Source organism: Gallinula chloropus (assembly GCF_964237585.1).
Source record: "Gallinula chloropus genome assembly, chromosome: 2".
In the NCBI taxonomy this organism is placed as follows: domain Eukaryota; kingdom Metazoa; phylum Chordata; class Aves; order Gruiformes; family Rallidae; genus Gallinula; species Gallinula chloropus.
Window position 1 is genome coordinate 20470649 of NC_140086.1, and position 13372 is coordinate 20484020.

At 38.1% G+C, this 13372-nt stretch overlaps 1 protein-coding gene across 1 annotated transcript in view; it reads left to right on the top strand.

The window, feature by feature from the left end:
* ANGPT1 (angiopoietin 1) overlaps positions 1 to 13372 on the top strand; it is a gene marked incomplete at both ends in the record, with an annotated part of 154620 nt that overhangs the window by 91161 nt on the left and 50087 nt on the right. The window contains 2 exons of the mRNA XM_084280518.1: positions 6748 to 6875; positions 12139 to 12240. Of these exons, the coding sequence (XP_084136644.1) occupies positions 6748 to 6875; positions 12139 to 12240 (230 nt within the window). The remainder of the gene's footprint in view (positions 1 to 6747; positions 6876 to 12138; positions 12241 to 13372) is intronic.

Below are 13372 nucleotides of genomic sequence, written 5' to 3' on the forward strand. Positions count from 1 at the left end.
AGGGAAAGGTCTAAAAGAAAATAAAATAAGTACTTATGGGGGCACAGGCAAAGAAGAAAACAGAAGAACAGTGAGAGGCTAAGAGACCAAGTCCAGTGAGGAAGCCTCATGACTTGTAGGGCTTGAAATGCTGGAGATGGCTGGAACTGCAATGCAACCTGGTATAGCCACGCTCATAAATTAATTTGAAACTAATGAGAACCTTGACAATAAAGTTTCATAAACTAGAATCTGAAAATTTATAATCTATAAATTTGATTATGGAGCCATAGTTCCCAGAACAGAAATATTTCATTCCTGAAATGAACTTCTTTTTTTTTCCCAGTTTGCTTTTGGGCAGCTCTTTTTGTCAGATTGAGATTGTTTTCAAGTGAAGGTTGGTATATGCATGATTAGACCACTGAAACAGCAGACTACACCTGTGGCTATATATCACCAAAAACTGAGTGGCTGTAACTCTTTGCCTATTTTTCAAAACAAAAATAATCTTCATCCTTTCTGCGTCAGATCTGTCTGTGATTCCTGCTGCTAAGTCTGGGAATGCATGCATGTGTGGGCCATGTTCTAGGACTTGTCAGTGGGGATATTTGAGTGACATCCTTTTGATAACATTAGTAAACTGTTCTTGATTTGATTCTTTGCCAGCCAGGCCCTATTTGCCATCATAACTGGAATTGTGGTGGTGCACAACAGCTGCATCCAAATGGCTAGGAAAGAAGTCAGAGATACAGGGTCTCTTACAGAAATGTAGGATTCCCCATCACGTGTCTGGCACCATGACAAGACCAAGGCAAAATTTGTTTGCAGTCTGGATAGAGACAGAAACTGACGTTTGGTAGTCCTTGAATGACTCTGACCTGGAATGTTAAAGCTGTAGGTAAACCCCATCAATTTACAACATTCTTCTTTCTGATTTTTTAGAAGCTGCTTGTCTGGGGACAGAAATTTCCACCTCTAATACTTTTGACAGACAAGATAAAATTTAGGTCCATTATATTTGCCAGTAAGGTATGGAGAGATATTTGTTTTTCTTCCTGGCTTCAAAAGCATGAAGATTTTTTTTTAAAACTTCTTTTGGTATGCATAGTGATTATTAAATCCTATAAGAAAATTAGATTCATATAAATAAAACATTAAAATAATGAAAATATAGTAATTCACTAAGACAGTACAGAAATCTCTGCATATCTGTCCAAATAAGTCACTATCACGCAAAAAATGCAACAGCTGCCTTTCATTTTCCTGCAGTATCGCTAAAGGACATAAGACTCTAATGATTAACTTGGTCTTAACTGAATTCACAAATATAGCAGTTCAGATCTTAAATAATTTAGTGAATATGAAAGTGATTTGATTGATTCAGTCAACATAAGGAACTGCAGTTTAATGTTCTCTATTGCTGGCAGACAAACTGCACTATTCACTTGCAACATCACTAGCAGGGACTTGAAAAGCAATGAGATAACATCATTTTTTCAAAACCAGTCAGAAATCTCAGGTAAAATACTCCAGTATATTATTTTTAAATATTTTTCTAGTAGAGATGAGATTAGGTAATTTTCATGAAACTAGGAAAAAGGATAATGTGTGCTTTAAATTTCCTGTTCCTAGATAACATTAGATTGCTAAATATTTCACAAGGTATTTATTTATTTATTCTATTTCTTTAGCTTCAGGCAGAGAGGTGGGCAATCTTAATCTGTAATAGCTGTTAGGAACTAGTAAACTCATTTACTATTGACTTATTTTAGTGACTGATAGCAGAAAAATAGTCTCATACTACACAGAGGCACACACAACTAGCAGTCAGTTAAGGGAGTTCCCTGGCTATTGTTTTGGGAAGAGGCCCTACGTGGTCTGAGCTACCTCACTTGCAAGCTCCAGTAACCCTTTCTAAGTACTGTGGCAGCTCCACCACAGTTGCTGATCCCAAATTTCTGCTACAAGTTCATGCAGAGTTAGTAGGAGCAGCAGAATAGCTTCTCAGTCCTTGCAAATCACAGTCTCTGCATAAGCAGAATCCTCATTGATTTGGGTTCCTGTTCCTCCGCAGGACCATGGAGCAGTGACACTGACAGGGCTGCTTCCTCTACATGGGGCAGTTGTACATTGTATTGCCTGGACTCAAAAGTTCATCCAGGGCACCAAGGAAAAGAAACTGTCAAAAGACTGATAACTCAAAGAAATAATTCAAGTAGGGAAACAGAGGTTGTGTAGCCCAAGGAGAAAGACATTGGGCTAAAAATTAACCAAAAGGCTTTTGGAAGTGCAATGAAAGAAGAACTTCTCTTATTCATTCTCCTGTTCAGGAAAGCAGGATTTTCCACATATGCATCTTTGCTTCAAAGAAACATGACTTCATTGCCAGCTTATTCATCCAGAAAAGACAACCAGAAAAACCCCTCCAGGGCTCCAAATTTTGGCTAAGCATTCAGGTTTATAAAAATATAATATTATTTTGCTTGCCATAGACGTATCTTTTTCTTCAGGTACATAAAGTTTTGGAATAAGATTTGCATTTGAAAAAATGTAAAGTAAAAATAGAAATCTGTGTAAAGTCAATTAAGATCTTGAAGCTGAAAGAAGAAATGTAATGGCTGTGTGTTTTGGTTTAGATCTTTCTTTGAGCCTTGCTATTTTTTTGAAAAAATTATTTATACATCTACCATATGCGATCCAATGCATGATTCAGGAACTTCATTTGATATATAAAGGATTCAAGGTCTATGTAACATTGTAGTAAAAACAGTCTGAAGCTATAGTAGGTAAAAATGGTTTGGAAATTGTATGGAATATTAAGTTAGAAAAACAACAGGAAACCATAGAAAAAAACATATTTTACCCCAAAAGAACATTACCAGTAACATTCCTGAGTATTAATTACCTGATAACTTTGGGCTTTTCTTGCAAATTACAGTCTGATATATCAAGAACTGAACCTAGTGCTGGTTATGCTTAATATACTGTTGTACAATCTGTAATAGTTCAGCTCCTTCAAAAGAAGCTGAGCTTTCCTTCCAGGGGTAGCACCAACTCCTGAGAGAGGGATGAGAGGCACCCAAGGAAATCCATCTTCTCCTGGCTGCAGTGGTTTGCTGAATAAAACCCACTGCTGTGAAAAAGGGTATTGGGTTGATTTATCTTTAGGAAATTAACAGGTCTGCTGTCTGACCTCAGGTATTTCAGGTGTCTGATACTAAAAGGAAGGATGAAGGAACTGGATATATCTATGGCATCTATCTGCCCTTTCATTCTGACATAATCAGATGTTTTATTGTAGTTTTTATAGTCTTTAAGCATGAGGAAAAAAATTTATTTCTAAGTATGCTTCCTAGAGATCCATCTCCTTAAAAATTATTTTAAAATCTAATTACGCTGAAATTAAAATCTTTTGTTTAAAATTTAGATTATAGCTAGTTGCTATGATTTTTTCCCCTCAAAATTTCAGTTAAAGTGAACCAATTTCACACTTCCTTGATTGACTCTTAAGTAGTTATTTACAAATGGTTTTCAACATGTGTATAATGGTTAAATAGAGGTAAGATAATCTCTCCACATTTAGATAATAAAATAGAAGTACTTTGAGACTCAAGGAAATGAACACTCTGATTGTGCACAACTAAACATTTTTTTAAACAAGAGAGACTGATCTTTGCAGTTGAAGGAGAAGTATTAGAGAAAGAAGAAGGTCATGAGGAGCAGTCAGCATGGATTCACTAAGGGGAGATCATACTCGACCAATCTCATAGCCTTCTATGATCTCATCACCAGCTGGATAGATAGAGGGGGAACAGTGGATGTCATCTACCTTGACTTCAGCAAGGCTTTCGATACTGTCTCCCATGACATCCTGATAGCAAAGCTGAGAAAGTATGGGATAGATGAGCGGACAGTGAGGTGGGTTGAGAATTGGCTCAGAGGGCGGTGATCAGTGGAGCAGAATCTGACTGGAGACCTGTAACTAGCGGTGTTTCCCAGGGATCGGTGTTGGGTCCAGTCCTGTTTAATATCTTCACTGACGACCTTGATGAGGGAACAGCATCCACCCTCAGCAAGTACGCCGATGATACAAAGCTGGGAGGAGTGGCTGACACGCAGGAACACTGCGCTGCCATCCAGAGAGACCTGGACAGGCTGGAGAGCTGGGCAGGGAGAAACCGGATGAGATTCAACAAAAGCAAGTGTAGAGTCTTGCACCTGGGAAGGAACAACCGCTTGTATCAGTACAGGCTGGGGGATGACCTGCTGGAGAAGAGCTCTGTGGATAAGAACCTGGGGGTCCTCTTAGATGACCAGCAGTGTGCCCTAGTGGCTAAGAGCCAATGGGATCCTTGGGGTGCATCAAGAGGAGGTCTAAGGAGGTGATCCTCCCCCTCTACTCTGCCCTGGTCAGGCCCCACCTGGAGTATTGTGTCCAGTTCTGGGCTAACTGGTATAAAAAGGACAGAGATCTCCTGGAGAGAGTCCAAAGAAGGGCTATGAAGATGGTTAAGGGCCTGGAGCATCTCCCCTATGAGGAAAGGCTGAATGAGCTGGGACTGTTCAGCCTTGAGAAGAGAAGACTAAGGGGGGACCTTATTAATGTTTATAAATATCTTAAGTATGGGATGCAGGGAGAAATGGCCAGCCCCTTTTCAGTGGTCTGTGGGGACAGGACAAGGGGCAATGGCTGCAAGTTGGAGCACAGGAAGTTCCACACCAACATGTGGAAGAACTTTTTCACTGTGAGGGTGACAGAGCCCTGGGACAGGCTGCCCAGGGAGGTGGTGGAGTCTCCATCTCTGGAAATATTCAAGACCTGTCTGGATGCCTATCTGTGCAATATGAGCTAGGGAGCTGCTTTGGCAGGGGTGTTGGACCCAATGATCTCTCGAGGTCCCTTCCAACCCCTATGATTCTGTGATTCTATGATTCTAAGAAATTCAGATCAGGAAGAATGGATCTAATCTAAAGCTCCCTGAAATCAATGAAAGGCTTTGCTTTAGCTCCTCTAGGCTTTGGCTTCAGCCCCAAGTAATTTTTCAAGTTGGACTTTTGCCACTGACGCTAACACCATCTGCTTACACAAAAATGCCATGAAATTTTTAATTAATATAAATCATGAATGCCTCAGTTCTATGTCTTAGTTAAAAAATGACATCTTTGAGAGTGCATTGTTGATTCATGCCTTGCTGAGAACTTTGTACCCTGCCATTTCAAGGGGACGTGTTTCATCCACTCTATTGCCAGTACTACCTTTTCCAAATATGAGCAAGTTTCAAATCCATTGATTTTCCAGGTAAAGTTCATATGCAAATATGTGAATCATGGTGTGTGGTTGTTAAAATCAAATTATAAAAGGACAAAAACATACATATGAAAGGGAAAAAGAATATGACAGTGTATATAAATGCCTACCTAGAGAGCAAGATAGTCTTACAGGTCAGGATTGGATTTTTTACTGTTTTTCTACTTTCACTCTTTCACAAAATCATTGAGATAAAACACTGAACCTCCCTCTTCCTCAATTTCCCCATCTGTGAGACAGTATTAATACCAATTGCAGGAATTCGCCTGCTTTGAAGTGTTCAAAGGGGAGATAGTATGTGAAGCTGCATATTTACAGTATATGCCACTTCATTGAGAGTGAATAAGGCATAGTCCTTTTGGACCTATAACTCACATTTTCAAGTCAAAAATTAAAAAGATATGGCTGTCACCAGACAATGAGTGTGTCTGGAGGATTTAAATATTGTTTCCTTATTGTAGGGATTAATGAAGTGCTGGCCCAGACCCTACACAGCACTTAAGGACATGTTTAAGAATCTGAGTAGACTGATGGATTTCCATGGGAATACTGATGTGCTTAAAGTATGTGGTGTTGGAATGAAGTCATATCCTCCAGTATCGTGTGGGGTCACACTATTTTTGTTTGTGAAAATGAAGGAACACTCTCAGATGTTATTCCTTCTACAGGGAATCTCCTGGTTGTTTGAGACTGGGATCCTCAAACATCTCGCCCTCCTAGCTTCTCACCCTAGGCTCTTATATAGTCTGTCTGCAATATACAGGATCAAGATCTGCACTAGTGTTATAATGCTAATTGTTTTCCTGTTATGAGCCAAAAATAAATCAAATAAATCATGACTTTAAATGACTGACTAGAGTAGTGCTGATTTTTTGTTTGAGGGATTTTTTTCCAAAAAGGCAACTTTTATGTCTGTAGACATGAAAATAAAGAAATAATTCTCTGCCAAAACCATAAAATTAATCTAGCAGCTCCCTTGCCTAGAAGGGAACAGCTCTTTCCTCCTGGGGCTCTGCACTGCTGTCTTACATGAACATCTATCTCAGATCGCAACACTGAAGAAGCTTGTTCACCTCGATGTGCCATCTCTGGTACATTCTGTGGCAACCTCCTAATTACAGCTTGAGTCAGGGACAATGCCTGCAGCTGCACAGACCTTTGCACTCAGAAGGCACTGTGTTCTCCTCCTGGTAGACAGGATGCTCTGCTTAGCTATTTGCATTATAACTTTCTTCTACTGGGCCTTACTCTGCCATCTGTGTGAAAGTTTCATACCAGTTCTTTAATAGAATTTACCAAATACACTAATTGTGAAAGCCCAACAGAACAGTTCTTACCCTGTGTGTTTAACTGGAATGTAGTGTGCAAAAGTGGACTTCCTTGATACAGAAATGCTTGAGATTTCTGTTGTAATTTACATTATCATGGCTTTTTTGGTTGTATTTGTTTTTGTTTTGCAGTTTTACTAAAGAATACAAAAAAGGAGGAAGAAAAGCCTTTCAGAGACTGTGCAGATGTATACCAATCTGGTTTTAACAAAAGTGGCGTTTACACTATTTATATTAACAATGTGTCAGATCCTAAAAAGGTAAAGTAGATATTTGTTGTATTTTCTTTTTTGTTAATATGATGTTGCTGAAGGAGCATTTTGAGACTTAGTTGAAGTTCATATTCTGTAAAATGTTATACTGGTATAAATAACCTGGGCTATAATCAGTTTTGAAAAAAATCAAGTAGAGTGAACAAAGTGATAAACTGTATTATTCCAGACATTACTCTTTCTCACTGACAGAGAACCCTTCCTAAGTTCCAACATACACTCAGTAGTTGACTCACTTCCTCCCACTTGGCAAGTTCAGTTGAATCAGACTATGGCTGCTAATAAATCTGCGATAAAGTTTAGAAGTGAATTAGTAAAGTGCTATAATGAGGAAGTTGATGGGGGGATTATCTGGTAGCACAGCGAAAGAAATAGCAGAATGAGTAGTTTTAAAATAAAGATTTACAAAAATTGTGCTTCTCTTGTACAGAGCAGGGAAAAGTATTTATGACTGTAAGGAACACGGCACACAATATTATCACTATTAGAAATGATGAAGTATGTATAATCCTGTCCTTTTCAAAAAAGACCCTTGGGAGGGTTCTTTGATGAAATATCAGTCTGTAAAGGAGACTGGTTTAGTTTTTAGTTTTTTTGAAAGGCTTCTGGTGCTAAGGTATCTCAGTCTGTTGAAGCTGGGAACATGAGAAAGTAACTTAAGCCATGGAGCCATGCTGGCTGTCCCTGTGATGGGACACTATTGGGAGCAGACCCCAGCAAGGCTAAGGGCTGATTACCTGGGACAGGAAAATACAGGTGTGTCCAGTAAGTGGGACAAACAGGACAGAAGGGAACCACTTGTCTGGTGCAGTAAAACGGTGACCCTGCAAATAGAAAAAGGCAGTTACAAGTATTACAAGTATTGTCTATACTGGTTTTATGAAAGTACTAAGATACATTAAAGTTATTTCTAAACTGAATTTGGTTTTATTAGAGGCCTTTGGAAGCCTGTAAATGTCAATATAGTTTACTAAAGTTTTAGAGTTCATTAAACCACAAGTAGAACTGGGGTGGGAGAGTGCTATGGGCAAAGACCAATATAACTGGTGAATGTGAATAGAAAAATACTTGACATGACATAAAATACAGAGAAGCCTTTAAGCATTAGTGAACAGGACAGGAACAGTAAAAGCAGTTCTGTGGAAGCTGTTCCACTCAGAACACAGATATAACATCAAAATCCAGACTGCATGTACAAATTGGCAGTGGCTTTTCTTAGCCTTATTAAAGTTCATAAGCCATGTCCAGGAGCTGGGCTGCAATGAAAAATAATGGTTACCTGAAATCCCTTTGGCACTGATATTTCTGGTATGCTTACCTTACACCCACTTCACTGACAAGAACAGTGACACTGTGGAAGCCACCCTATGTTTCTGCTGTATCCCTGTTAGCAGACACTGCTATCAAGCAATACAGGAAGAGTAACTCTGCTGATATGATTGCATTATTTTTTCCTGGGGGGTTGTGTGTGTGTGTTTCTGCTGCTACCAGTTTCTGTCTTGCCCTAGCCTAGCAAGATAACACAGCACAAGCTTATCCCAGGCACATTCATGTCAGTCAAAGTGAAGAGCGTGATTGCTTTAACAGATGTTTATTCAGACATTAAGGTTGTATTAACAGTCTGCAAGGTAGTGGTGTGCAGAGATAGCTGAACTAACTCCAGCTGAGATAGCTTCAAAATCGCATCAAGGCAGCACTGTGCCAGGACTAATTAGCCCAGAGGTAGCACCATGCTGACACAGTTAGATTGCTCTGGGACCCAAGCTATTATCCTGATAGGTGCTCCATGGAGACATACCCACTTATTTAAAGCCAGCTTACTTATCTGCATTACCACAATGCAATGCACAACACTGACATGTCTTAAGAGGCCTAATATATTGTTCCCTTCTGTAATACTTGTGGCCACTGGCAACTGTCCCATTTATAATAATTTTATACTTCAGGTCACAAAAATATACCTTGATTTCATTATATATTTCCCAAGGGACACTTACTAGAATCCTGACATTCAGTAGAAAATATGCCTTTGTCATATATACAAATACTAACTGTCCTAGTTTTTTTCTTGTTTTGCCTTCATGTATTTAAAGAAAATTGTCATTCTTGCTTGCATCTCAATACCATTTATGTGCCTCATTTTTATATGCTTACAAAATTAGCTTGCAATTTCTCTTTCACGTTCCTGTTTCCACAGTTAGTTTAGTTCATCAGTCTTGAATGCTGCATCAAAAATTAGTGATTCATTTCTGTTGAAAAAGAACTTAATAAGTGTGTAATGCCTGATGGTGTGGACAAATTATTATCCTTATGCTATAGCGAGAGCAAAGGCAAGAGCCCTGTCAATCCTCTGCAGAGGTGGGGTCAGCTACAAGGGAAGCAGAGTCTGCTGGTGAGCATAGAAGCAGAACGAGTGAGGTTGTCAACATTCTGGAGCTGAAGGGACCTGAAGTTGGCCAGGAGTACTGGTCTGAATGCACACAGAACCTCCATTTCTCTGCTTGGATCAATGTATCGGACTCACTTACTGTCTCTTCTAATGCCCTTACAAGCATGACTTCTGCCAATGCACTGCACTGTAAATGCAATGTTGTTAAACGTTAGTGGTGTCTGTATATCTGGGTCTATGGCTCAGCAAAAGCAGCTTGCCACTGTTGCTGTGAATGCAGCCTTCATGCCTTCCCTCTATTTTCTGCCTCTGGGCTGTCTACCATAGTGGTGTCAATGGTCTTCTTTCTGAGCATATTTGAGTTTTAACCCATTAAATGTATGCTAGCCCCATATACTTTGGAGACAGTTGTCTTGACGTGGTTACCTTCAGGTTTGGGTTTTGCATAGCAGACACAAATTCTCTGAATCTCAAATGTCTGGTCTTGATCTTGTTGCTCCATGACAACAACCAAGTCTCGTGAAGTCTTAGGACATCCACTTAAAATGCAGTATATGGAAATCCCCTTCTTTTGTGTACTTTAAAGTTGGGCTGATCTCTTAACTATAATTATGAATTTTGTAATAATGTAGTCCATAGAACTAAAATACATATAAATAATCCCATATATGCCTTTTAGTAGTTTATTTTTATCCATTAATTTTAGGAAGGGCAGAAGTGCAATACTTCGGATGCTCTTTTTATCTAAATCAGGTTATTTTATAGACAATAAATTCAGAATCTAAAGATGCATACAAATTCAAAGTCACTTTTCTTCATCCTTTTCTGGTAGAGGGTTAAATATCCTAACATTTTAAAAGGTGTTTAATGGTTGAGTGCCTTGACCTTGCCTGGGACAGAAGCCAGTCCAGGACATTTGTTGGCTAGAGCTATGCACAATGAACATCTATAATCAGCTTGGCACTGCTGTTAATACGGCAGGTGTTTGTGTCTACCACCACTGAAAGTGCCAGACCACACAATGATGGCTAGTGAATAATATGCTGCTGTAAATCTTTCTTTCACTCTAAAGTTTTCTGTTATAATTTACTATATTATTCAGAAAACATCAAAGTCCTTTTATAGGACTTTAAAAAAATTATTATTTTATTATATTTGTGTAAGAAAACCCTATCATGTGTTTATGTCTTTAAAATGTCTTAATACAGTTGAGGATTTAATGCGTTAAAAATTGGCAGTGTATTCGTGGGAGCTTGAAATGACTTATAAGGAAAGTAAATCCATCATTTAGAAATTCTCACTGTAAATCAGACTAAAGAAATTAAATCCTGTAGATAAATGTTTTGACTCACAGTGTCTTCCCTGAAGGAGGAATAGAGCCAAAACGTTTGTATAGCAAACTGTGGGTTTTCTTGTGGTTACCCTAAATCAAGTTCACATGTTTGTACTGTTGGGTGTTTCCTTCCTGTACCTACGCAAGAACTTCACTCGGCATGCCTGAGGCAAATTAAAACAAAAGCACTTGCACAGGATTACTATGGCAATGCTTGTGAGTAGGAAAGTTTTGGAATTGTTTTGGAACTTTCATTCTCAGTCAACTGAGGGACAAATTTTGATTTAACTGAGTTGGATAGTAAACTTCAAATTGGCAAAGCAAATTAAAGTTTTAAAGATCCGACTGATGTTGAATGGATTGACTCATGATGCAAATGCCAAAAGCTAAGCTGATGGGTGACACCTCTTCAAACACGTTACTTATTGACATCTTACTTAAAAAGAGTAACTGTTCAAGAGCACAGACAAATGAAATTTAGGATAGTTGCAGTGTAGATGAATACAAGGGAATAAAAATCAGGAAAAATTGCCTGAATGGGTGGCAGTGAGAAACTTAGAACTCAAAATCAAGTGTCATAAAACTAGGCACTAATGTAAATACTGTCACTTGACACATACCAAGAAAAGTGAATGGATAAGCAATGTTTGAATCTTTTAATAATTTAACTTATATATATTTTGAGTAGATAATATAAAGTGATTGAAAAAAGAATGAAAATCAAATGTCCTTTTGATTATTATGTGTGTTGCATAAGATTGCTGAAAGACTTCAGTTGATGCAATATAACATCAAGCTTCAGCAAAACTGTCAAGTCTTTAAATTATTAATGTACAGAATCTCAGTATCTAAGCTAGACTTTTATTAGTGCAATGAGGGCAGGGTATGATCATGAATGTTCGGTATAGGTCATAACTTCTTCGTCTATCCTGCAGACCTCTGGCCTTGAGCCATATCTATGTCTTCTGTCAGCTGTAAAACAGCTAAGACTGAGATGAACGGTTTCTGTTTTGAGACACTACCTGGCATACTGTAGGTAACATTACAATACAAAGCAAAACAGAACAATCCTACCTATACTACATTTTGGACTATCTGAATTTGCGGGTTTTTTTTCTGTAGATTCTTTCTTAGACAGAATGAGACTCTGCTAAAAGCTATTGAAAACATTATTATCAGTGAGAAAAGTACTTGATGAAGGGAACAGTTCCAGGAGTGGAGAAAATAGAAAAGGAGCATGGAGGGAATGTGAAGAGGAAAGCTGAGAATGCAGAGGTGGGAAATGGAGAGATGTTCTGGGGCAATGTGCTGAAAGAACAGGAGACATTACTGGGAGAATTACATTGAACGAATGGAGAACTCAGGTCGTAGTTGAGGCTACTTTACATTGAGAGTAAAGGGCATAAATCCACAGGAAAACAGGCTTCCTTTGTTCTATTATTCACAAATACATTTATTTCCCTCTAAAATGACAAAATTCTAATACAAGTTTGGTTTATTATTTTTATTTTTTTTAAATTGTCACATAGGTCTTTTGCAATATGGAAATTGCTGGAGGAGGATGGACTGTTATACAGCACCGAGAAGATGGAAGCCTGGATTTTCAAAAAAGTTGGAAAGAATACAAAATGGTAAGAGGAAAAATATGGAATAGCTGTACAGTTCATAGATATGTTAGATTTCAAATAGTATTTTCTATTATCTTAAGTAGATAGATCTGCCTATAGTGATGTTGCATGGTCCCACAGTCCTTTAAGATCTACCTTTTGCCATGTCTGTTACTCAGTTAGTTGAGTATTCTTTCAGATCACTTATATTCGGAGATGAAAATGAGGTCAGGTGAAGTATATGCACTGAAGAATGTTGCTGTCTGTCCCTCTAAAGGTTTGACTTCCTGTGACGTTAAGGGGTAATAGGCTTGTGATAATGTTCCTAATGCATGGATGTTTTCAGCTGAGAGGAACTCCTTCAGAACTTGGAGCATCTCAGATAGGAATGAGAAGTTTTACTGGGGTTTATCCCAAGACATACAACACCCCTGCCAATCAAGCCAGTGTACTAGAAATGTTGATACTTCAAATAGGAGTAAAAGAAAATAAATAACTTACCAAATTACAGATGACATGACTTCAGCAGGCTATTTTCCCTTTGCCAACTCAAAAAAAATTTCCTCCAATCTAAATAACTTCTGAGATTTTTCATTCTCTGCCCGATCAAACTTTCTGATGGAGCTCCTTTCTCTGAGTCCCTGAGGACTGGTTTGTATTTCAGTGACATTCCCAGGGATTTTTTTAGAAATCTTAAAGAAAGAAAATCAGATTCCTTTGGGAATTTTAATTTAGCAGGAAACTTGAAAACTCTTTTACTCTATTTTGGTTCAGAGTCAAATAAAATATAAATTTATATTGGGGAAAAACAAAATTTGAAAATTCTACCAGTTCTACTTATGAGGAAATTAGAATTTGTATACGCAATCTAACTCATTTATATGGGCTGTTTTAATAGATACATACCCTATGAATTATTAATATTTACTCAGTTTTCTCTCCTGTGCTTTTTCTCACACCATTTAATAAAAACAGCTCATCTTTTTTGAAGATTTCCCATTTGGCCATTTTTCATGTATACTTCTTCACTCAGACAAATATTTTCCTCAAATTTTCCTTTACAATGTAGGGGAATTACATTAGATTGTGTTGGTTTTATCTTGTCCAAGCAGTCTCAGTTAATTTTGATTCCCTTTAGGAGTGCTACAGACTTACA